At 41.2% G+C, this 27,228-nt stretch overlaps 1 protein-coding gene across 1 annotated transcript in view; it reads left to right on the forward strand.

The window, feature by feature from the left end:
- Positions 1–27,228, forward strand: part of fras1 (Fraser extracellular matrix complex subunit 1) — a 311,268-nt gene that overhangs the window by 64,707 nt on the left and 219,333 nt on the right. Inside the window, exon 3 of the mRNA XM_060907238.1 lies at positions 26,786–26,893. Coding sequence (XP_060763221.1) covers positions 26,786–26,893 — 108 coding nt within the window. The remainder of the gene's footprint in view (positions 1–26,785; positions 26,894–27,228) is intronic.

Genomic DNA, 27,228 nt, shown 5'->3' on the forward strand with positions numbered 1-27,228 from the left:
GTTTAGGCTGAAATTTTAATTAATTTATTTTGCTGACATTCATTAATCCCACCTTTTCGTGTTTTGGATGAAAGTGGCTCAAAGAAAATCCTAAAAATCCAGAGGTTGTACTTCAGCTTTGAGAGATTAAATGGCTCTAGATAATCTTTCGTTTGGTTGGAAAGGGAATTTAAAAGATGAGAATAATCAGCTAGTATATTCACACATATACTAACATTTAATGTTGACATGTTTTGGTTTTCATTTTATGATCATATTCTGGCTATTGAGGTATTTCACTCACGTGACCAAGTCATGTGATGCTGCCATTTTGGACGTCACGGCTCGAATCAGTTTGAATGCGAGGAAGGCGACAAACAAAAAACATAAAAGAAAAAGAAGCGAGATGCAGAAAACACCTTCACTATCCAGTGATGTAGGGCATTTACAGGGTGAGCAGAGGGAGAGGTATTTGCAAAAATTGAGGTTAGCAGGCTTAGAGAACGACGTTTACCTGCTTCCACCAGGATTGTTCACTGACGTACGGAAGTATACCAAGCCCTCGTCTTTACCTGACTTCGGCCCACATGATCTGTATACCTATGTCGTTAAAAACCCATCGCCATACACAGGTATTGATCTGAAAGCGTATACGAGTTTGGATGCCTACAAATATTTTGTGTCAGGCTGGGTAACATGCCTACATCAGTGGGTCGTCCCTGGAGCCGGTGGTCGCCATCTGATTACAGCTAAGGTTTGTTCACATTTTCATTTACTTTCGGTCCTCAGGATAAACAAAATGTTATTAAATGTCATTGAAATAACTTCTTAGTCTGTTGAGACATGGCCCGTTATAAATTTGCTGTTACCAGGCAATGAATAAGAACTGTATTATTAGGGTCGGTGTAGTTGTAGCAGTGTATTAGCAACTAGCTGTTAGCACTAGCTAATGTCAACAACATCGTAGCTGGTATGTTACTGTAGCAATATTTACGTTCAGTCATTTGGATGACTGTTAAAACCTTTCAGTCTCAAGTTTTTCCTTTACTGGATTTACTAGTTTACTGAGCTAGCGCGCTCGCCGGCCAAGCCGGGAGCCATCGCGCGCTCGCCGGCCAAGCCGGGAGCCATCGCGCGCTCGCCGGCCAAGCCGGGAGCCATCGCGCGCTCGCCGGCCAAGCCGGGAGCCATCGCGCGCTCGCCGGCCAAGCCGGGAGCCATCGCGCGCTCGCCAGCCAAGCCGGGAGCCATCGCGCGCTAACTCAGTAAACTAGTAAATCCAGTAAAGGAAAAACTTGAGACTGAAAGGTTTTAACAGTCATCCAAATGACTGAACGTAAATATTGCTACAGTAACATACTAGCTACTGTTGTTGACATTAGCTAGCTTGCCGTCCAAAATGGTGGACACCGGGGCGTCACGTGACCCTGTGACGTCAGGTGAAATACCTCAATAGACTGGAAAGTATTTCAGCACAGCAAGTTCAGCACAAATCGATGGACTTGTATCGAAGCAATTTTTTATTTTAAAGCTCCGCAATGTATAGGAAACCACAAATCTTCATTGATTTAAAATACCAAGAACACACATCTTCATTTATTTAAAAAATCAATCCATTTTAAAGATTAAATAGATGTCCGTGTGACCTTTTAGCTATTGTCATTTATCTTTGACTGTGTTATGGATTTACAGACACAAGTAGCAGATTTTTAAAGGCCTGTTTCCAAATCCAAGAAGAAGAAGAAGCCTTTAATATGCTAATAATGGTGCGCTAAGGTGACTTTTTAGTGGATATTTGTTCAGACGGAATCCACAAGACCTTTAATTTTATCATTTATCAAAAATGACTGGGAGAACATTAACTGTACTGGTTTCCTGGAAGTTGGAAGCATGCTCTAACATTCTCACCTGCTGTGTTCACTTCCTGGGGTGCCAAGAAATGGTGTACAAACATCCTTATTTCCACGCCACGATGTCAGTGATGAGAATGATGTGCTGAGGCTTATTATTAAGAAAACAAAAAGGTAATAATTTTCTAGTTTAGTTTTAATGTTTAAAAAAACTGGAAAGGAACATCTGCTAAGACAAATTATTATTTGTCTTTTGAGAAATCTTTGTATGAAACAGAATTATAACTAAATATTCTAGTGTTCAGCACGGTGGTGCAGTGGTTGGCACTGTCGCCTCACAGCAAGCAGTTTCTGGGTTCGAACTTGCTGACCAACTGGGCTTTTCTGTGTGGAGTTTGCAGGTTTTCCTCATGCCTGCATGGGTTTCCTCTGGGTGCTCCGGTTTCCTCCTACAGTCCAAAGGCATGCGGATTAGGTCAACTGGCTACTCTCTAAATTACCCATAGGTGTGAATGTGAGTGCAAATGGCTGTCTCTCTCTCTCAGTTAGCCCTGCAATAGACTGGTGACCTGTCCAGGGTGAACCCTGCTTCTCATCCAGTGTCTGTTGGGATTGGCTCCAGCTCACCTATGACCTGCGTTGGATAAGCGCAATAGATAATGGATGAATTTTCTAGTGTTGCATGACGTACCAAAAGTTCACCATTTTTGTTCAGTATTACAGTATGGCAAACAAGTTAATACTCTAACTTATTTTAAAATTATTAAAATATAGTACTACACTGAAACAGCATTATGCCTATGGATAAGCTCAAGGGTGCATGAAGACAGTAAATATGTGAAGAAGAATGGTGTCTTATTGAAAAGAATACATTTTAAAAGTCTAAATATCCCTTTTAAAATGGCAGGTTTTTGTGAGATAAAAATTAATGCAAGGTAAACTACACTATATTGCCAAAAGTATTCGCTCACCTGCCTTGACTCACATATGAGCTTAAGTGACATCCCATTCCTAATCCATAGGGTTCAATATGATGTCGGTCCACCCTTTGCAGCTAGAACAGCTTCAACTCTTCTGGGAAGGCTGTCCACAAGGTTGAGGAGTGTGTTTATGGGAATTTTTGACCATTCTTCCAGAAGCGCATTTGTGAGGTCACACACTGATGTTGGATGAGAAGGCCTGGCTCTCAGTCTCCGCTCTAATTCATCCCAAAGGTGTTCTATCGGGTTGAGGTCAGGACTCTGTGAAGGCCAGTCAAGTTCATCCACACCAGACTCTGTCATCCATGTCTTTACGGACCTTGCTTTGTGCACTGGTGCACAGTCATGTTGGAAGAGGAAGGGGCCAGCTCCAAACTGTAAAAACAGTCTGCATGCCTAGGTGCTTGATTTTATACACCTGTGGCCATGGAAGTGATTGGAACACTTGATTCCGATAATTTGGATGGGTGAGCAAATACTTTTGGCAATATAGTGTATGTCAGAGCTTTTCCCACCCCGAAGTGATGTAGCAACAAAATTTTAGGGGGAAAAATGTTAAGTCTGCAATTTTTTAAAAAAAATGGGGCTTATGGTTGTGAGCATAATTATAAAAGATATGTTTGGCCCAAAAACAAGATAGCTGGCCACTGAAAGACCATTCCTACGGTGAAGCATGGTGGTGGCAGCATCATGTTCGGGATCAGCTTCTCTTCAGCTGGGACTGGGCTCTACTCAAGCTAGAGGGAATCATGGATGGCTCCAAATACTAATCTATTTCCACAATACATTTGCAGGCCTTTGCTAGACAGCTGAAGAAGAACAATTTCAAAAATGTCAAATCAAGATGTGCGGAGTTGTTAGACTCTGAGTACTGCATTACAAGCAAAAGCTGCTTTAATAAAATAGCAGTTAAGGGGTGTGCACACATACAATCAGGTTTTTGATTTTTCCCGTCAAGCATTTTTGTTTTTCAATTGAATTTCACTGGTTACACCATCACGTTTAAAGGCGGAAAAAGATCTCGCATGATTTTATCTTGGTTTCGTTTTTACATTACAAAAAACAACTAATTTTAACAGGAGAGGGTAGACTTTTTTTATATCCACTGTAATTTGACAAAATTAATTGATGACTGATGTAATAGTGCACCTTCGTAAATTACTGTATACTTGAACTACATTTTAGTTTTGCGCACACAGCATTTGTAATTCCCACGGCTGATCTAATAACCTACTTTTTATGATTAAACGATACACACACAGGAAAAATGACTGAGCAATTTTTCCATAGTTAAAAGTATTTTCCTCAAAAATAGTTAATTTTACTCGATTTTGAGTTTAGAGAGTAAAAGTTGGAGTGGGTGTAAAATTACAGAGTAATGGTGTAACCGAGTTGATTGTGGCTCTGAACTGAGTAAAATAGTACAAGAGTTAATTTCAAGACACACTGAATAGAGTCAAATACCACCACAATGAGTAAAATATATTAAAGGTAGACTGCCTTTCAGATTTTTCAAGTTTAGGTCATAAAAAGAATTTTCCTTGACACCCAGTTTGTTTAGTGGACCGAAAGCTACTCAATTTGAATCATAGACTTCCAATTTTATTAGTTTTGTTTTTAAATAGAACAATTAATGAATTTAGGGCCACATGGCCCTAAATTCTCTGCTATTTTTTTCTTGCTTCACCATGAAGCACCTCTGTGTGATCAGCTGTTTGTTTAGTGACAGAATGATGTAACTGTCAATGCATGGTCAAGGTAAGCCTGTAGATGACAGTAATGCAACACTGGATGCCAGCTGCTGTGAAACCCAAAAGAAGATAGAAAAGAAGGTAAACCTGTGTGTGCGCACACCGGACTTCCTCTGTCTGCTTGACTGCGCAAAGCGAGCGATTTCATGCATGTTATTTGCTAGGGAATCCAGTCAAATTAAATAACTTCCCAACCACAGAATGGCCTGTTTTTTGAGATGTTGCAGGAATAAACGTGTATCACAATGACCAAATTTCAGATAGAACTACATTTCACCGATTTTATGAAATCGAAAGGCCGTCTAGCTTTAACAGTGAATTGAGGAGAATTGACTCGAGAAAAACAGCTCTATCAAAAGAGTAACTTTTTTTTTCTTTTTTTTTAATATAAAGAGAGGGACCAAATATTATTTGGCAGAGAGTAAAATATTCTTCAATTTGAGGAAATTTTACTCAGGCAGCTTTCCTGTGTGTCTTGCTGAGAAACAGCTTTTCATCTCATCTCATCTCATTATCTGTAGCCGCTTTATCCTGTTCTACAGGGTCGCAGGCAAGCTGGAGCCTATCCCAGCTGACTACGGGCGAAAGGCGGGGTACACCCTGGACAAGTCGCCAGGTCATCACAGGGCTGACACATAGACACAGACAACCATTCACACTCACATTCACACCTACGGTCAATTTAGAGTCACCAGTTAACCTAACCTGCATGTCTTTGGACTGTGGGGGAAACCGGAGCACCCAGAGGAAACCCACGCAGACACGGGGAGAACATGCAAACTCCGCACAGAAAGGCCCTCGCCAGCCACGGGGCTCGAACCCGGACCTTCTTGCTGTGAGGCGACAGCGCTAACCACTACACCACCGTGCCGCCCACAGCTTTTCATGTTTTTTGATTTACATTCTCTTATGCTGATCTGACCTTATGCATTTATTGACAAATGTAGTGGGCAGTGTGAATTTAATCTGAATTTGCTGTAGCTAATAGGATATTACTGTGGAGTTCAGTAGAAGTACTGTAATTTATTAAGCACATAAGGTATGCATGGTTTGTCAAAGGAGATGAAAAAGATGAGCTTCCAGATGTATTTAGTAACCTCTAGACTTTGTATCATACACCGTAAAGCACGTGGAAGTTAAATCCTCCATTATGAGCATTCTTGTGTTACACCAACTGTTTACTTTATTCAGCCCTCAAGTTAAAGTTACAGAGTTCATATTTCCATTGTAATTCTGAGAAGCAGCTGGCTCTGCCCACACTGAGAACTTCACGGCACCTTCACTGAAGGTTTTGAATAATTTATCATCTCCTCTTTCGTGTTCCCACATGAATCTAGTGATTAACAGTCTCCATCGACAATTCAGTTTACCAAAGTAGAAGTCCAGCTGTGTATGAAGGCGAAAGAAAGATGAAGTATCTCTCTCTCTCTTTCTCTCTCTCTCTCTGCTCATTTATCAAGTACTACTGAATTAAATTATTCAATTGAATGCACATGCACAAAGTTGAGCGACTTCCTGTTAGCACAACCACGTATCCGCATCATGGCTCTGAGTTTAGTCTAATTCATCAAGCAGCCACAGCTTAGATCTTATATAGATAAGTTTTATTCTCTTATTTTAATGGTTTATACATAAGCTAAAGTTCTGGTACATTTGGACAGATTGTGTTGGGTAAGCTATACTCCATCCTCAAAAGAAGAAATCTTTTTTTTATTCTTCTTGTGTACATACTTTTTTTCTGATTCTCCATCTGGTTTCCTTCTTCTCCGTTGACTTGACCAACATAATTTGGAATCGAAGTGACTGTAGATGGCCGTGTGGCAGTGTAGCCATATCGGTCATTTTAAGGCATGATATTAATGTCTACTTCTATATTCGACAGTTGGCCTATAGTTAGTTCAGCGGTCTGGTGGTCTTCCAAGGCATTTACAAGGGAATCTCCCAAGTTAATGCCAAGTTCAAGGCAGAAATATGGCGCTGAAAAATGTTGCTGTGAGCTCATCTTACTATCATTTTTGGAATGCATTCCAAATATATTATCAAATGGATTAGAATCGTGCCAACGTGAATTTTTGACTGCATCCATCTCAGCTGTTGCATGTCAGTTGATTTGGGTGAGAAGAAAAATGCCTCTATGGATTTATGGTTTGGGCCAGAAACATTAGTCTTAATTTCTGGTCAATTAGTCTGCTAGGCTGTTGCAGAGAAACTGTGTGTTTCCTTCTCAGCAAGAAAACAGATTGCATTTACATTTACATTTATTTATTTGGCAGATAATTTATCTACAGGGATCTGCAATGAGGCAGAATACAATCCAAGCACAGAGCTGTTAAAGTAATACAAGTGCTGCCAGGCTCAGTCTCCACCAATTGACTAGAGACAAGCGCAAGAGAGTTGTAACAAAAGATGAGGGCTGGAGTAAAAGTTAATACTAAGGGGAGAGAGCGAGAACAAGAGGGTCCTGGAACAAGAGTGATTGATTTTTTTATTATTATTATTATTATTTTAAATTTATGGTTTAGCTTGTGGGGCGGCACAGTGGTGAAGTGGTTAGCACTGTCTCCTCACAGCAAGAAGGTCCTGGGTTCGAGCCCAGTGGCCGGCGAGGGCCTTTCTGTGTGGAGTTTGCATGTTCTCCCCATGTCCGCGTGGGTTTCCTCCGGGTGCTCCGGTTTCCCCCACAGTCCAAAGACATGCAGGTTAGGTTAACTGGTGACTCTAAATTGACCGTAGGTGTGAATATGAGTGTGAATGGTTGTCTGTGTCTATGTGTCAGCCCTGTGATGACCTGGCGACTTGTCCAGGGTGTACCCCACCTTTCGCCCACAGTCAGCTGGGATAGGCTCCAGCTTGCCTGCGACCCTGTAGAACAGGATAAAGCAGCTACAGATAATGGATGGATGGGTTTAGCTTGTTTATTGGGTTCTACTGAAAGGTTATAAGGTTGTACAACTGTAAAGCAGTGGTTCTCAAGGCTTTTGTATCTAGAAACCCATTTAATTATAAAATCACTTTCATGGACCCCCTCAGTACAGTTTTATTTCACGAACATTATTTAAATGTGCATTAATATTTTGACGATTTTGGAGTTTGTTTTTCCCCCTAACAGATTTGTTTGTCTCTCAATTGAATTGTACAGGTTATAGGTCACGTTAAAGGTGGGAAAAGTTTTGAAATTATTTATCGTCATCTCAGGTTTTTCTGATGTAAAAAAAAAAAAAAAATCATTTTTACGGGGTGTGTACACTTTTTTTTATTTATTTTTATTATTTTTTTTTTTTTAATTTCCACTGTATGTGTGGTCGTAGGAGTCAGAATACATTTGTGATTATTTATGGTGTGTGTTTATATATGAATCAAAATACAATCATCATAAACGAAATTGTTTATATGATGACATCAAGGCATGTGTGCATGGTTGCATAGGTGTGTGGTTACATTAAGGGTATAAAATCACCACATGACTAACCAAAGAAGCTGCGAGCACAAGGACCTTTTGATATCTGTTAAAGAATGCACTATAAAAAGTTCACCTGAGTTGAACTTTGATGAACTCTGGTGATGACACAGAAGGAGAAAATAATTTCAGTTATCGGTTCACATTCAGAACTGTACAATATAAAGGCAGCTCATCATGAGGGTAGCACAAAATGCATACATTTTACCAAATGGCTTTTCTGACAGATGCCAAAAATAGCTTGTGAATGTAGCCTTAAGGGTAACCTTTTCTTTTCTACGAGTGTCAGCAGTAACACGTATGTACACACACACTCTGAGGGAGACAGTTAATCGAGTTTGAGTACGTGAGTGTGTGTGTGTGTGTGTATGTGTGTGTGTGTGTGTGTATATATATATAATTTTTTTTTTTTTTTGGTCTTTTTCTGAAGCGCTCAAACTTCAGGCTCAGGTTTTCTTAAGTTTTGAGGGAAGCTGCAGGGTAAATGAAGCTAGCAGTACTTCTCACCATGTCTGAACCATGACATCATCAGGCACCAGTCACTCACAGCCTGTATAGTGAAGGGGATGCAATATACAGAAGGTGCTGAAGACTCCATATAAGTCGGTGAAATTACAGATTGCAAACACCAAGCAACTTGTGAACATAAAATCTTTCCAGAGAAAGTACAGTGGTGCTTGAAAGTTTGTGAACCCTTTAGAATTTTCTATATTTCTGCATAAATATGACCTAAAACATCAGATTTTCACACAAGTCCCAAAGAGAACCCAGTTAAACAAATGAGACAAAAAATATTATACTTGGTCATTTATTTATTGAGGAAAATGATCCAATATTACATATCTGTGAGTGGCAAAAGTATGTGAACCTCTAGGATTAGCAGTTAATTTGAAGGTGAAATTCGAGTCAGGTGTTTTCAATCAATGGGATGACAATCAGGTGTGAGTGGGCACCCTGTTTTATTTAAAGAACAGGGATCTATCAAAGTCTGATCTTCACAACACATGTTTGTGGAAGTGTATCATGACATGAACAAAGGAGATTACTGAGGACCTCAGAAAAAGCGTTGTTGATGCTCATCAGGCTGGAAAAGGTTACAAAACCATCTCTAAAGAGTTTGGACTCAACTAATCCACAGTCAGACAAATTGTGTACAAATGGACAACATTCAAGACCATTGTTACCCTCTCCAGGAGTGGTCGACCAACAAAGATCACTCCAAGAGCAAGGCGTGTAATAGTTGGCGAGGTCACAAAGGACCTCAGGGTAACTTCTAAGCAACTGAAGGCCTCTCTCACATTGGCTAATGTTAATGTTCATGAGTCCACCATCAGGAGAACACTGAACAGCAATGGTGTGCATGGCAGGGTTGCAAGGAGAAAGCTACTGCTCTCCAAAAAGAACATTGCTGCTCGTCTGCAGTTTGCTAAAGATCATGTGGACAAGCCAGAAGGCTTTTGGAAAAATGTTTTGTGGATGGATGAGACCAAAATAGAACTTTTTGGTTTAAATGAGAAGCGTTATGTTTGGGGAAAGGAAAACTCTGCATTCCAGCATAAGAACCTTATCCCATCTGTGAAACATGGTGGTGGTAGTAGTATCATGGTTTGGGCCTGTTTTGCTGTATCTGGGCCAGGACAGCTTGCCATCGTTGATTGAACAATGAATTCTGAATTATACCAGTGATTTCTAAAGGAAAATGTCAGGACATCTGTCCATGAACTGAATCTCAAGAGAAGGTGGGTCATGCAGCAAGACAACGACCCTAAGCACACAAGTCATTCTACCAAAGAATGGTTAAAGAAGAATAAAGTTAATGTTTTGTAATGGCCAAGTCAAAGTCCTGACCTTAATCCAATTGAAATGTTGTGGAAGGACCTGAAGCGAGCAGTTCATATGAGGAAACCCACCAACATCCCTGAGTTGAAGTTGTTCTGTACGGAGGAATGGGCTAAAATTCCTCCAAGCCAGTGTGCAGGATTGATCAACAGTTACTGGAAACATTTAGTTGCAGTTATTGCTGCACAAGGGGGTCACACCTAGCCTGGCAAGCCAGACTAAATGTGAATATTTAGTCTGGTCTTGGTCGTAGACATTTCCGAAGGGTGTGGGTAGGAACAACCCGTTGTCTTTCAAGCTGTCTCTGCGTATAGGCCAGCGGTCTGACCAATCAGTGCAACAGTGACTGTGACGTAGTCAGAGCGACAGAAAGCAGTGGGGGAGCCAGCTGGTAGATCAGACTTTTGCCATAGCCGGTCGGCAAAACAGCGAAAACGTCCTTCTTGAAAAGGAATGAGCGAAGAGCCTCTTCTTGCTCATGTTTCAACGAAAACTCCAAGTCTAATTCTTCTAAAACTGATTCCAAAGTGGAGTCAAACGCGCGCTGTTCACTAGCCGTAGCCATCTTTCCTGTTGTGCTTTCTTCAGCGTCGCACAGCCTTGTCGTCACCTCCTGCAAAAGCCCGCCCAAAGAATCCAAACAAAAACCTTGCGTTGTGATTGGCGGGCACGATTTGATGCCCGGGGTGTGTTGTTGATATGGTCCGAGGCTAGACCCACTCGTAGGCAAAAATATTTTTGGCCGCTAGGCGGGTGGGTCTAGTTTACTAGGCTAGGTCACACCAGATACTGAAAGCAAAGGTTCACATACTTTTGCCACTCACATATATGTAATATTGGATCATTTTCCTCAATAAATAAATGACCAAGTATAATATTTTTGTCTCATTTGTTTAACTGGGTTCTCTTTATCTACTTTTAGGACTTGTGTGAAAATTTGATGATGTTTTAGGTCATATTTATGCAGAAATATAGAAAATTCTAAAGGGTTCACAAACTTTCAAGCACCACTGTAGGTTATAACATTCTCCCAAAAAAGGTTTAGGAATCAATCAGTATTTCAGTAAACTTTTAGGAATGACGGCATACACTGAACTGTACCGTTATTTGTCTCTATGATGGTACCTTTTTATCTTTATTGTAATATGCATCTTTCATCTGGATATGGTATTAAGGTGTTTAAGTTATTCCATGAAATTGAGTCGTACATGAGCTGATCGCCACCAAGGCGCGTAGCACCAAGTTGGCTATAAGCCATGCATGACTAGATCGAGTGGAATAACTTTTATTCTATCCACATTCGCTGGATTTGGAGAAACGGAGCATTATTATTTTTTGCAAATTTGATAAATAAAAACTTTATACAAAACGTCCGACAAAATCATTTCCACTTAGAATGTAAACAAACCGGCGAAATGACACAGTAGCAAGTTGTGAAAAATGTGATTAATGATCATTCTTGAAAAATAAAAAAAATATCAAATACTTTTATTCCATATTGTTGCTTTTTAATTTTTTTTTTTTTTGGGGGGGGGGGTTCGTCATCTTCCTTAGGGTTTTTTGGCAGGTGGTAAACCAACTTAAAGGTGCATTACCGCCACTGACTGGGCTGGAGTGTGGAACAGGCACTATTTGGGGAGAAAAAACAACAAAAACCTATATTCTTTGAGCTATATATGTTTCTTTGAAGTACTTGGTAAAATTTTTGGGGTTTTGTTTTTGAGTAGAGTTTTTATTTCGTCTTTGGTTGGTTCAACAACATGCTCCGCCATTTTGTTTTTCTGTACTCACGGCACATGAGCTGATATCCTAGTAGTAGAGTAGCCAATCAGAGTGTGCAATTGCTCATATCCACTGAATGTGAATAGAATAAATAGTATTATACATATTAAAGACTCAAAAGGCTGAAGGTACCACTCCAGTGATGAGAAATACTTTAATTTATCACCCCCCCCCCCCCCCCCCCCCACACACACACACACACACACACACATGAGGGTGATAAGCCCATCAGCTTTCTGAAGCATCCTCTAGTAACCACTTGCTTTGCAATAAATTAGCATAGAATCATGCTTGGCTGGCATTGTGGAGATGCATATTATGGAGAAACCAGTTAGAGTGCAAGCAGTGAATAGATTTGAATGTGTTAAACTCCAGATCTGTACAGCTAACTGGACTGGTATCTCCAACCGCATGCTGTGATAAAAATATGGTGACACACATTCATATATTTAGGTCATGTATTACTATATTGACACTTTTAGGAAGAACTTTTAAAGCTGAGATAATGGACATTTTGTTCTTCTGTTTTGTTGTGGGCTAAAGACTACATGTGTCCTCAGATAAAAGGGGTTTGACATGCTGATGTAACGTCTGCCCTGATTCTGTCATCTCCAGCTGTCCTTGTTTGCTCTCGACTTGCTGTGTATGGTCAGTTTCCTGTCCTTCTTAACTCGCGTTGTATATTGATCGGTTCTTTTTTTGATTGTTTCGACTCGTTTCTCTTATGGCCTCAGTGTTTTCCAGTGTTATTATGAAATCTCATGTACAGTGGTGGTTGAAAGTTTGTGAACCCTTTAGAATTGTCTATATTTCTGCATAAATATGACCTAAAACATCATCAGATTTTCACACAAGTCCTAAAAGTAGATAAAGGGAACCCATTTAAACAAATGAGACAAAAATATTATACTTGGTCATTTATTTATTGAGGAAAATTATCCAATATTACATGTCTGTGAGTGGCAAAAGTATGTGAACCTTTGATTTCAGTATCTGGTGTGACCCTCTTGTACAGCAATAACTGCAACTAAATGTTTCCGGTAACTGTTGATCAGTCCTGCACACCGGCTTGGAGGAATTTTAGCCCGTTCCTCCGTACAGAACAGCTTCAACTCTGGGATGTTGGTGGGTTTCCTCACATGAACTGCTCGCTTCAGGTCCTTCCACATTCTGATTGGATTAAGGTCAGGACTTTGACTTGGCCATTCCAAAACATTAACTTTATTCTTCTTTAACCATTCTTTGGTAAAACAACTTGTGTGCTTCGGATCGTTGTCTTGCTGCATGACCCACCTTCTCTTGAGATTCAGTTCATGGACAGATGTCCTGATATTTTCCTTTAGAATTTGCTAGTATAATTTAGAATTCATTGTTCCATCAATGAAGGCAAGCCGTCCTGGCCCAGATGCAGCAAAACATGCCCAAACCATGATACTACCACCACCATGTTTCACAGATGGGATAAGGTTCTTATGCTGGAATGCAGTGTTTTCCTTTCTCCAAACATAACACTTCTCATTTAAACCAAAAAGTTCTAATTTGGTCTCATACATCCACAAAACATTTTTCCAATAGCCTTCTGGCTTGTCCACATGATCTTTAGCAAACTGCAGACAAGCAGCAATGTTCTTTTTGGAGAGCAGTGGCTTTCTCTTTGCAACCCTGCCATGCTCACCATTGTTGTTCAGTGTTCTCCTGATGGTGGACTCGTGTACATTAACTTTAGCCAAGGTGAGAGAGGCCTTCAGTTGCTTAGAAGTTACCCTGGGATCCTTTGTGACCTTGCCGACTATTGCACACCTTGCTCTTGGAGTGATCTTTGTCGGTCGACCATTCCTGGGGAGGGTAACAATGGTCTTGAATTTCCTCCATTTGTACACAATCTGTCTGACTGTGGATTGGTGGAGTCCAAACTCTTTAGAGATGGTTTTGTAACCTTTTCCAGCCTGATGAGCATCAACAACGCTTTTTCTGAGGTCCTCAGAAATCTCCTTTGTTCGTGCCATGATACACTTCCACAAGCATGTGTTGTGAAGATCAGACTTTGATAGATTCCTGTTCTTTAAATAAAACAGGGTGCCCACTCACACCTGATTGTCATCCCATTGATTGAAAACACCTGACTCTAATTTCACCTTCAAATTAATTGCTAATCCTAGAGGTTCATGTACTTTTGCCACTCACAGATATGTAATATTGGATAATTTTCCTCAATAAATAAATGACCAAGTATAATATTTTTATTTCATTTGTTTAACTGGGTTCTCTTTATCTACTTTTAGGACTTGTGTGAAAATCTGATTACATTTTAGGTCATATTTATGCAGAAACCTAGAAAATTCTAAAGGGTTCACAAACTTTCAAGCACCACTGTATTTATACAGCAGTTATTGGCCACGGTTCCTTGTCCCTAGTTTCATGGTTCTGGGTTTACCTGGTCCTAGATGTTTTCTGTTTCTGATTTTGACCTACCTGTTAAATCCTGATTATGGATGATTTCACAACCTGTCTGCTTCCATTTTAACCCCTGCTATGACCTTAATGAACACATCTCATGCATCAGCTTTGCTATTATTATTTTCCATGTTAACATTTAATTCTTTTATATACACTTTCAGCATATTTCAAAGCAGTCAAAACTAATTTATAAGACTGATTTGATTGATTTCCGAAATGGTTTTGTCTTAGCATTTGGTTGCAAGTCCTTTTAGTTGATGACTGGACAGACATCAGACTGTATGTCTGTTTCCTGCTGAGAGTCGTCTAGGTCTATAATCCAACCATTTTTATATTCCTCCTGGCTTTAGGAGCTTGTCGTCATAGGTTTGCCTTGAGTAAGTGAAAATCATGCTTAGTTCAGGTCTGGTGGTAGACTTGAACTTAAGTGAACATTTTGGTCTAGCATCCTTTGATACTTTGAGAAGTTAAGATCCTTCTGTTAGCATTAGAATTTATCTTGCTGTTGTTGCAATCTGCAGATTTCTCAGCTGTAAAATCAAGTCACCCTCTGGTAGCAATGCATGCTATACAAGTAGGGTGGTTTTTGGATTATGTATGGTTTAAGTTGAGATGTCTAATGCTTTGTCTATGTCTTTGAATGAGTTATTCAGATGGTTAACTTCATTATAGGGTGGCACGATGGTGTAGCGGTTAGCACTGTCGCCTCACAACAAGAAGGTCCTGGGTTTGAGCCCAGCAGCCGACGAGGGCCTTTCTATGTGGAGTTTGCATGTTCTCCCTGTGTCTGCGTGGGTTTCCACTGGGTGCTCCGGTTTCCCCCACAGTCCGAAAGCATGCGGGTTAGGCTAATTGGTGGCTCTAAATTGGCTGTAGGTGTGAATGGTTGTTTGTTTGTGCCTATGTGTCAGCCCTGTGATGACCTGGTGACTTGTCCAGGGTGTACCCCGCCTTTCGCCCGTAGTCAGCTGGGATAGACTCCAGCTTGCCTGCAACCCTGTAGAACAGTAGCCTGGCTAACGCGACTTCAAAGCTCTCCGAGCATTTGGTCTGGCCAAGCTATTAAGCCAAACCGTTTCCCAGAGCGCGTGGTTGACCCGCCTCCCTGAAATGCCTCAGTTTGCTACTGGTCGAAGCCAGAAAAGGCTGTGACGAAGCTTATACCAATCACATCACTCTTTCCTCTGACGTATGTGACACGACGGGGCTAACTGGTAGATTAAACTCTTACCGAAGCCGGTCGGGAGCAAGGCGAAAACGTCCTTCCTTTCAATAAATACCTCCAGGGCTGCTCTTTGCTCCGTTTTCAATGAGAACTTCCTGTTGAATGCTTTCAATACAGCATCTACTGCTGTGTTAAAGGCTTGCCGCTGCTCCATGTTCGTGATGTGAATGAAGCGCTTCCGGCATAGATTCTATCAATCTATCAATCTAACAATCTATGGCTTCCAGTCGCAGTTCTACTACGTCACTGCCTTGAACACGCCTCTACCCAGGGCCATTGGAGATGCTCAAAGTTGATTGGTTCCCGATTTTTCGGGAGCTTGGAAATGCTGTAGATAGCCTGCCTGGCCAGACTAAGCTCGGAACAGGCCCTCGTGTTGCGTCACGCTTAGGATGGGCGGGCCCAGGCTAGTAGAACAGGATAAGTGGCTACAGATAATGGATGGATGGATGGATTAACTTCATTATTGTCAATCTGCTATTTCCATAATAGTAATTCATAGTCAGCGCTGTGACGTAGTCGGGTCAGAATTTGTAGGATAGGTATGATATTTGTTAGTTCTCTAATTTTGCAGGAAGCTAGTGAATGAGAGTGAGCAGAGTTTTATCATTGTTATGGAGCTTGTACTCCGTTGTGAACTCATGGTAACCAGGTAGTGACTAAGGCATGGTGGGAGGTGTTGGCGAGGGTGAGTCATTCAGGACCTGCTTGCCCGTGTGAGTGTGAGTGACAGAGCAGCCTATGCCCATTGCTTTGCTCTCTTCACCTAAACATGTCAGTTAGACAGAAAACAGATGAAGTGGTATTTATCCAGTGCAGTATGTATAATTAAGTGAAGCCCACTTTTGCAAGTGATGTACTGTATGTATTCTAACGTACTAATAGCCTACAGGAGAAGCTTCAAATCCTTTCTAGCAGTGACTGTGTAAATTTTGCAGACCTTTGACCCCACAAACCTCCAGCTTGTTATTCATAAATGCTTGGACCTTCTGACACGTCCTGGGAGTTTAAAGAGTTAAACAATACTTCAGGCATTGCCTTAAATTTTATCTCTTTCTTTTTCCACTTTCCTCACTAATCAAACAGTAGCATTGCTGCTATGTAGCGGGTTGACGGGAAGATTAGTGACCGGGGAAATGATGCGTCCCTATCTAGACTTATAGAGGCCAGCAGCTGGCAGAAAAAGGGCATTAATTACCTTTAATTACCTTATCAGTAGCTTGCCAAAGAGTAGTTTGATCCTAGTGGAATCTGTTTGGAGCTCTCTCTGAAACAGAATCCTGTTGAAACACTCTTAATTTATACACTGATACAGGGAGTGTGGTGACAGCTTTTCACTAAAACATTTGCTGTGATCTGAAAAGTACCTGGCATGCTAGTGGCAAATGCTAGAGTGTTTTCATATCCTGACAGTAAAGTCTAATTTTGTCACTCGAACTCTGGCGCCAGAGTAAGGTCAAAGATGTCAACTAAATGTAGCCCTGCAGCATGAGCGGTTATGTTTAGCGCCTTGCTTTTTTTTTTAAAGCTCCTTTTAAATGTATGAAAGCAATGTCTGAAATGAAGCATAAATACACTGACTCAGCATAAATATTGGATGTCATAGGAATTTTTTTTCTGGTTTATGGAATAGTTGCGTAGACCAGGGCTTTTCAAAGTGTGGGGCGCGCCTCCCCTAGGGGGCGCCAGAGTTCTTCGGGGGGGGCGCAACGTGAGGAAAAATAAACCAGAATAATTTACTATTGCGGACATTTAGCGAACTTCACCTAGCCTTTGCCAGAGACAAAATGGACCGATTTTTAGTATCTAAAGCTACAGTGAGTGAGGAGACAGAGTCTGGGCCAAGCAAAAAAAAAAAAAAAGAAGAAGGAAGTATGAGCATGATTATTTAAAGTTTGGATTTTCATGGACTGGATCTGAAGATGTTCCACTGCCACAGTGTGTTGTCTGCCAAGAGGTGCTAGCTAACGATGCTATGAGATGTTTAAAATGTGTAAAACAAGATGTTTTTTTAAAAAAGCACAGATGCTTAAAATGTGAAAAAAGAGGTTTTAAAAAAGCAACGATGTTTCAAATGCGTAAAAAAGATGTTTTAATAAAGCTCATATGTTTTAAATGTGTAAAAAAAAAAATGCTTTCAAAAAGCACAGATGTTTAAAATGTGTAAAAGAAAAAAATAAAAATGTGTACAACCATTTTTTTAAATACGAATGGAACATTAAGTATAGCAACAACAAAAATTGTAGGGGGCGCTGTTGTTTATTTGCTCTCTGAGGGGGGGCTGACTCTCCCACACTTTGAAAACCCCTGGCGTAGACTATATAGTGTATGTGAAATCTATGAAATTATTTGTAATAGACAATCTATTTAAGCTGGAGAGTTGGCAAGAAATTGTGTAAATATACAGGCATGATGTGTGGCAATGCTGAAGGAGTGAGCTGTTGTGGTTTTTCATTTTGAATTTGAATGTTTATTCGAGGGCGGCACGGTGGTGTAGTGGTTAGCGCTGTCGCCTCACAGCAAGAAGGTCCGGGTTCGAGCCCCGTGGCCGGCGAGGGCCTTTCTGTGCGGAGTTTGCATGTTCTCCCCGTGTCCGTGTGGGTTTCCTCTGGGTGCTCCGGTTTCCCCCACAGTCCAAAGACATGCAGGTTAGGTTAACTGGTGACTCTAAATTGACCGTAGGTGTGAATGTGAGTGTGAATGGTTGTCTGTGTCTATGTGTCAGCCCTGTGATGACCTGGCGACTTGTCCAGGGTGTACCCCGCCTTTCGCCCGTAGTCAGCTGGGATAGGCTCCAGCTCGCCTGCGACCCTGTAGAACAGGATAAAGCGGCTAGAGATAATGAGATGTTTATTCGAAAGGATTTTTGAAAAATGTTTTCTTATATTGAAATGTAATATGGGAACATGCTAGATATGAATTGCATTTTCCTGATCTTTGAACACCAAATAATTTTTGGCTGGTGTTCATGACAAATTGTGCTTCCGTTCATCATCATCCCCTTCGGTCACCACGTACACAATTGTGTACATCACCTTCTACAGTAATGTAATATCGTGACCGAAGGGGTTATATCAGGTCTTATATATCACAGAAAGACACACACATACTTTTTATTGTCTGATATGCCAGACACCACTCCATTTGCTTTTAGTTCATGTTACATATGCAAAGAACAGCAAGACAGCTAGCTAAGTGTCGACTCTGTCATAACAGAAACAAGCCATTAAATATTTACTCATTATGCAGACTTCTCATTCATGTAAGCTGCCAAGCAACAGAAAATAAATGTCCGGACACAAGCGTGCCAAGTGTCCGGGGCAATGGATACGATGGAGATGGAAGCAGATACTGGTGCAGCAATGGCCTCACTGATTGCTGTTTATATAAAAGCCTGGGAAATGACAAGGGTTTTAGGAGTGATGGTGCTATTTATTGTATTCACATTTAGGAGTCTGGAGCAGCATGTCTTGAAGAATTAATTTAAATGGAGGATAAAGAAATACATATAAAATACCTTTATGAATGTGCTACTCAAAAGGAAATAAAATCAGATGTTGGTAATATGGCAAAATGATGACAAACCAGAGCTACCTCCAGTATTTACCAGGATGTTGCTTTGATATCTCTAAGCTCAGATTGTAACTAGTTACCTAGTAACTTTCAAGCATAAGCTGGTAGTCAATAAAATGCAGTTAAACAAACTAAGGAATGCATTTATTTGACTTTTTTTTTAATATCGTAGTGAGTATTTTTTTTTTTTTTAAAGATCATTATATGTCTGTGGACAAAACAAGTATTTAACACACATAATCAGCTCCACTGGGCGGCACGGTGGTGTAGTGGTTAGCACTGTTGCCTCACAGCAAGAAGGTCCGGGTTTGAGCCCCGTGGCCGGTGAGGGCCTTTCTGTGCGGAGTTTGCATGTTCTCCCCGTGTCCGCGTGGGTTTCCTCCGGGTGCTCCGGTTTCCTCCACAGTCCAAAGACATGCAGGTTAGGTTAACTGGTGACTCTAAATTGACCGTAGGTGTGAATGTGAGTGTGAATAGTTGTCTGTGTCTATGGCCAAGTTTACATTAGACCGTATCTGTCTCGTTTTCTTCGCGGATGCACTGTCCGTTTACATTAAAACGCCAGGAAACGGGAATCCGCCAGGGTCCACGTATTCAATCCAGATCGTGTCTGGTCCGGTGCTGTGTAAACATTGAGAATACGCGGATACGCTGTGCTGAGCTCTAGCTGGCGTCGTCATTGGACAACGTCACTGTGACATCCACCTTCCTGATTCGCTGGCGTTGGTCATGTGACGCGACTGCTGAAAAACAGCGCGGACTTCCGCCTTGTATCACCTTTCATTAAAGAGTATAAAAGTATGAAAATACTGCAAATACTGATGCAAATACTGCCCATTGTGTAGTTATGATTGTCTTTAGGCTTGCCATCCTTCCACTTGCAAGTGGTAAGTGACGTGCATGCCCGATATGCACTGGGATCACACACACAGCGGCTCAGTCCCGAATCACTGCTCGTGCGCTTCACTCGCGCGCTATGTGAACTGCGTTGGGCGGGAGTGCGCACCCTCCAGAGGGCACTCGCTGTTCAGGGCGGAGTGATTTGGAGCCCAGGATGCCTGCGGAGCCGAGCGTATCCGTGTATTGGCGTTGCTATGTGCACGCGAATCGTGTATTGGCGTTGCTGTGTGCATGCTAATCATTTTAAAAACGTTAATCTGATGATCTGCTGATACGGTCTAATGTAAACCCCACCTATGTGTCAGCCCTGTGATGACCTGGCGACTTGTCCAGGGTGTACCCCGCCTTTCGGCCGTAGTCAGCTGGGATAGGCTCCAGCTTGCCTGCAACCCTGTAGAACAGGATAAAGCAGCTACAGATAATGAGATGAGATGAATCATCTCCACTGTATTTGTGTTAGGCAGTGTTGTAGTCAATTCACTAAACCTCAAGTCCAGTCTTGAGTCCCCAGTGGTCAAGAGTCGAGTCCGAGAACAAGACCGCACCGTTTGATGGTGGCTTTTGCTGCCTTTATGTGAAAGCGTCTCTGCTACTGTGTTGGACTAACGTTACTGCTTGACTGCCCTATTTTAGTTAATAGGATACAGATAAAAAAGCTTGTTTATCGCTCAGCAAGTCCCGCCCACTATCAACAGGGCCAATAACATGAGAGAGGGTTAACACTAGCTAGTTCATCGGTCAGCAAGCAAGTCCCGCTATCAACAGAGCAATGAATATAGCGTGTCACTTCTTTCTCTGGGTGGGAGTCTTACCAAATGACGATTGAAGTTTGAGGTTGTCCCCGTCGTCTCCTTGCAAGTTCTTCTACAATGGAACACATAGTTCGTTAAAAGCGCTATACAAATAAAACTTGACTTTTTGTTCTCTCTGCACGAGAAGTCTGTATAAGCAAAGTGGACAATCCTAGGGGCTTCTCTCCAGGCATTTTAGCGCCATTTAACGTTAGTTTGTTCCTGAACATGAAATATGAACAGGTGAATGTGCATTCTCTTGCACAAACTTAGTATAAAAATTAATGTAGCTATAAATATCTTATGCCAAATTGTTATGGCATGTTACAAAAAATATAGAAAAAATCCGAATCCTCGTCTCCAATTTACAAGTCCGAATGCAGTTAGTGTACGAGTCCGAGTCATCAGTGCTCAAGTCCAAGTCGAGTCACGAGTCCTTAAAATTAGGGCACGAGTCGGACTCTAGTACTACAAGCCTGGTGTTAAGTAAGCCAGTCATTGATAAATATTAGGACTTGTTATAAAATATTTCTGGGGGATCAAACCTAAACTCAACCCCCTCACCTACCCCTCTGGCCTGGAGGGTGTTATCAGATAACGTGAATGTGAAGCCAGTCTTTTCTTTTTCCTGCATTTCTTCTTAGGTACTTGTAATGAAAAGCAATCAGTTGTCCGTCAGTAGTCTCTTCAGTCCCAGCCACTTGCTACCACTTTACCAAATGCCATTTTGAGCTTTATTAACTGTCCTGAGTTCTCTAAGGAATTGCATTCTTATGTTCTGTTTGGACTCTGTTTAGTTTGTGTTTCACATATGGTGTCTGTCTTTCAATTGAGATGTATTACTGTGTCCCAGAGAGCCTGAATTGAACCACAAGACTCAATTTTACCTGGACCGAGTTCTTGGTATTACCTGTCTTTCAGTGTTCTGCCTTTAAACTGTGTTGGACATCTGCACACAAGGGTTCATGTGTTGTGTTGGAATAATAATGTTTATTAAAGTAGACCAAAATGCAGTCATTGATGTGTTGTTTAAAGGGGAACTGAAGGCAATTTTTTTTATCAAAATTCTATTTATCTCATTTATAAAATGTAAGCATGCATTTCTGACAGCTATTTTGTCACTGCTATAGCAGTTTGAGTGTTTGAAATATGCTATGCAATATATCAGTCCATATGTCAAAGCAATGGCCGTAAACGAGATTCGCTGAGAACTGTGCGAGACATCATAGGACGGAAGTAAAACGTACATCGGAAATCAAAGTGACCAACATCTGCCAACGCTGTCAAAAGATGCGCGCGCCCTCTTTCGAATGCTGATGTAATCAAGCCGGAAGTTTTCCCTGTGTCCGAAATCGCTCCCTACTCACTCAGTGCGTTTACATGCACAGAGAAAATCGAATTTCTGCCGTAGCTCGACTGAAATCGAAGTTCTAAATGCCATGGAAACACCTTAGCTCGGCTGAAATCGAACCGAACTGGATTTCTCGTAATCGAGCTACGCGACCTAGATTATGCGATTGTAGCCGAGCTACATAGTGCATGTAAACCCTATCGAGCTACGTAGTCGAGCTACTTACTTCAGCACTGCCCCTTCCGGAAGTGACGAGTGACGAGACCACAAGCGGGAAACACAACAGCCTCGGTCGGCATGACAACAGTAGTAGTAGCGAGCAGCAGAAGAGGTCAGGAGGAACAAGGAGAACGAACGAAGAAGAAAAAATGACGAGCAGAAACGTGCACTTCTGGAGCAATGAGGAGACAGAGTTCATGCTCATTTCAGCTTAAGGAGTTGAATATATTAAAATGCATGAACACGGAACTGATAACTTTGTTTATACTCTTGAATAGCTCTTCTTCATGATGACAACCGGAAGTGTACCAACACGATGGGGCGTGTAGCGCCACCTGTGGCTCAGGTGCACAGTGTACCTCACACAATAGCTCGATTTCCTTGTGTGCATGTAGGATTGGATTTCTCTGGCACCCCTGCTGGGACCCTTAGCTCGATTACCGACAGTAGCTCGATTTGGATGTGCATGTAAACGCACTGACTGTATAGGGCACTATATAGTGGAGACGCCATTTTGTAGTGCTGTCCGAAACCTTAGTGAGGATTATGTGGGAAATGCGCTCAGTATATGTACAACCCCGATTCCAAAAAAGTTGGGACAAAGTACAAATTGTAAATAAAAACGGAATGCAATGATGTGGAAGTTTCAAAATTCCATATTTTATTCAGAATAGAACATAGATGACATATCAAATGTTTAAACTGAGAAAATGTATCATTTAAAGAGAAAAATTAGGTGATTTTAAATTTCATGACAACACCACATCTCAAAAAAGTTGGGACAAGGCCATGTTTACCACTGTGAGACATCCCCTTTTCTCTTTACAACAGTCTGTAAACGTCTGGGGACTGAGGAGACAAGTTGCTCAAGTTTAGGGATAGGTCTTCCCTGAAAGAGACGTTGTCTGGATGGGAGCATATGTTGCTCTAGAACCTGGATATACCTTTCAGCATTGATGGTGTCCTTCCAGATGTGTAAGCTGCCCATGCCACACGCACTAATGCAACCCCATACCATCAGAGATGCAGGCTTCTGAACTGAGCACTGATGACAACTTGGGTCGTCCTTCTCCTCTTTAGTCCGAATGACATGGCGTCCCTGATTTCCATAAAGAACTTCAAATTTTGATTCGTCTTACCACAGAACAGTTTTCCACTTTGCCACAGTCCATTTTAAATGAGCCTTGGCCCAGAGAAGACGTCTGCGCTTCTGGATCGTGTTTAGATACGGCTTCTTCTTTGAACTATAGAGTTTTAGCTGGCAACGGCGGATGGCACGGTGAATTGTGTTCACAGATAATGTTCTCTGGAAATATTCCTGAGCCCATTTTGTGATTTCCAATACAGAAGCATGCCTGTATGTGATGCAGTGCCGTCTAAGGGCCCGAAGATCACGGGCACCCAGCATGGTTTTCCGGCCTTGACCCTTACGCACAGAGATTCTTCCAGATTCTCTGAATCTTTTGATGATATTATGCACTGTAGATGATATGTTCAAACTCTTTGCAATTTTACACTGTCGAACTCCTTTCTGATATTGCTCCACTATTTGTCGGCGCAGAATTAGGGGGATCGGTGATCCTCTTCCCATCTTTACTTCTGAGAGCCGCTGCCACTCCAAGATGCTCTTTTTATACCCAGTCATGTTAATGACCTATTGCCAATTGACCTAATGAGTTGCAATTTGGTCCTCCAGCTGTTCCTTTTTTGTACCTTTAACTTTTCCAGCCTCTTATTGCCCCTGTCCCAACTTTTTTGAGATGTGTTGCTGTCATGAAATTTCAAATGAGCCAATATTTGGCATGAAATTTCAAAATGTCTCACTTTCGACATTTGATATGTTGTCTATGTTCTATTGTGAATACAATGTCAGTTTTTGAGATTTGTAAATTATTGCATTCCGTTTTTATTTACAATTTGTACTTTGTCCCAACTTTTTTGGAATCGGGGTTGTATTTATCACAAAAATACATGCACGTATTTTATTATTTTGAAAACCCACCAGCCACCTGATCTGGCACGTTTTAAGTGTGCGACATTAATGACGTAAATACCAGCACGACGGACTCGTCCTTATCCGATCGTCTTTCCAACTCTTCTCTACTCCACATTAGTTCGAAGTCGTATGGAATAATCTCCATCACCGATGAAGCTGGCAAATCTCGAAATTAATCTAAATTGGAATGATATGGTGATCTGGCTGCTGTGTAAACGGTTTTCAAAATGGCGGCGCTGACGCTTCACGTCTGAAGTCTCACACAAATCTTGTGAAGATCGCGCAGATAAGCGACGCCTGCCGTGGACCGTACGAACTACGTTCAACATGGCTAAAAACCGAAAAGGCTGATAAGTGTAATATAATATGCCAATACGAGTCACGATATAAGGTTAATAAAACCAAAAACGTAATTGAATAACACGTTAATTAAGAAATAAATTGATGAAATGCCACATCAGCTTCAGAGCATCGTTGCTTTTCAACTTCGAGTGTCAAAATAGACCATTTCCTCCACCATCAAACTACCATATCACTTTCTTTTAACCCTGTTAAGCTTGACTATTTTTTTTTAACCCCCTTTAATTCCCAGATCCGTCTGTAGCTCCAGACTTTCATTCCTCACTCAAGGTCAAGGTTTTTTATTTGTCGTTTCAACCATATACAGTTGGTATAGTACACAGTTAAAATGAAACAGCGTTTCTCCAGGACCATGGTGCTGCATTAAATGTCACAGGACTACAATCTACAACACGCATAAAGTGTAAGCGTGCAACGAGTGCAACACTGCAGACAATAAACAACACAACATAAAGTGCAGACACACACAACATAAAATGCAGAGTTGAGCATGCATATTGAGGTAGTATATGAAAAGGGAATAAATAAATGTAAACCTCTTGGGTGCAAGAGACATTGTAAAGCAATAGTGCGTTATTGTCTATGGCAGCACGTGTACTAAAATTGGAACGCTATGGAGAAGATTAGCATGGCCCCTCCAGAAAGAACAGCTTCAACTCTGGGATGTTGGTGGGTTTCCTCACATGAACTGCTCGCTTCAGGTCCTTCCACAACATTTCAATTGGATTAAGGTCAGGACTTTGACTTGGCCATTCCAAAACATTTAATTTTATTCTTCTTTAACCATTCTTTGGTAGAACGACTTGTGTGCTTAGGGTCGTTGTCTTGCTGCATGACCCACCTTCTCTTGAGATTCAGTTCATGGACAGATGTCCTGACATTTTCCTTTAGAATTCACTGGTATAATTCAGAATTCATTGTTCCATCAATGATGGCAAGCCATCCTGACCCAGATGCAGCAAAATAGGCCCAAACCATGATACTACCACCACCATGTTTCACAGATGGGATAAGGTTCTTATGCTGGAATGCAGTATTTTCCTTTCTCCAAACATAATGCTTCTCATTTAAACCAAAAAGTTCTATTTTGGTCTCATCCATCCACAAAACATTTTTCCAATAGCCTTCTGGCTTGTCCACATGATCTTTAGCAAACTGTAGACGAGCAGCAATGTTCTTTTTTTGAGAGCAGTGGCTTTCTCCTTGCGACCTTGCCATGCATGCCATTGTTCAGTGTTCTTCTGATGGTGGACTCATGAACATTTAACATTAGCCAATGTGAGAGAGGCCTTCAGTTGCTTAGAAGTTACCCTGGGGTCCTTTGTGACCTCGCCAACTATTACACGCCTTGCTCTTGGAGTGATCTTTGTTGGTCGACTGCTCCTGGGGAGGGTAACAATGGGCTTGAATTTCCTCCATTTGTACACAATCTGTCTGACTGTGGATTGGTGGAGTCCAAACTCCTTAGAGATGGTTTTGTAACCTTTTCCAGCCTGATGAGCATCAACAACGCTTTTTCTGAGGTCCTCAGAAATCTCCTTTGTTCGTGCCATGATACACTTCCACAAACATGTGTTGTGAAGATCAGACTTTGATAGATCCCTGTTCTTTAAATAAAACAGGGTGCCCGCTCACACCTGATTGTCATCCCATTGATTGAAAACACCTGACTCTAATTTCACCTTCAAATTAACTGCTAATCCTAGAGGTTCACATACTTTTGCCACTCACAGATATGTAATATTGGATCATTTTCATCAATAAATAAATGAACAAGTATAATATTTTTGTCTCATTTGTTTAACTGGGTTCTCTTTATCTACTTTTAGGACTTGTGCGAAAATCTGATGATGTTTTAGGTCATATTTATGCAGAAATATAGAAAATTCTAAAGGGTTCACAAACCTTTTCAAGCACCTCTGTATCGGTATTACAGTTAATTAGCTGTCTAATAAGGCCTTTATTTTTAACATTTGACAACTCTAATACACCAAATCTAATTTGTATTTAAACATCATATCAGTTTCTTATTTCTAATATTTTTTTACAGTTATTTCTTATTATGGTGTTCCTGAGTCAACAATACTGTGCACCTTTCTGTTAAACATATAAACATTTGCCTGCTGTTTTAAATATAACACAGAGATTGGTGGTTGGCATTTGGTGGGACATGCTCCATGAGCTTCAATTTCACACAACAGCAGAACGTTTAGATGTGTGTGGAGCCATACCTGAAGGAATCTGTTTATTTTTTTCTCTTTTTGACTCATTACAGAACAATACATCATGGAAAGCAGATGCTTGTCAAGACTGCACCTGCCACAGCGACGTTGTCGTGTGTAAAGCTACCCAGTGCCAAAATCCTCAATGTGACTTTCAGATGGTAAGGCTGATGTGTGTGCATGAATCAATTATAAACGTGAAGTGTGTAATGGATGTAAGGATGAGTCGATTGATGGAGCGAAGTGGGTATGGATGGAGGAGTCCGTAAGATGAATAAATAGATGGCTCCATTAGCCAGACTACTGAATGTGTCTTTCCTCTTTTGCTTTTGATTAAATGAGGGCAACAGATTTATAGTCCATTTTTGTTCTTTGCTGCACTATGCCATAGAAAATAATTTTGTGAAGTCAACATTCAATGCTTCTGGCAACTGTTTCGATGTCCTTTATTAAAACTATCAATAAAACACAACTCGTGCTCAGTGAAGCACGGAGC

The sequence above is a fragment of the Neoarius graeffei genome, chromosome 24 (genome assembly GCF_027579695.1).
Source record: "Neoarius graeffei isolate fNeoGra1 chromosome 24, fNeoGra1.pri, whole genome shotgun sequence".
Classification (NCBI taxonomy): domain Eukaryota; kingdom Metazoa; phylum Chordata; class Actinopteri; order Siluriformes; family Ariidae; genus Neoarius; species Neoarius graeffei.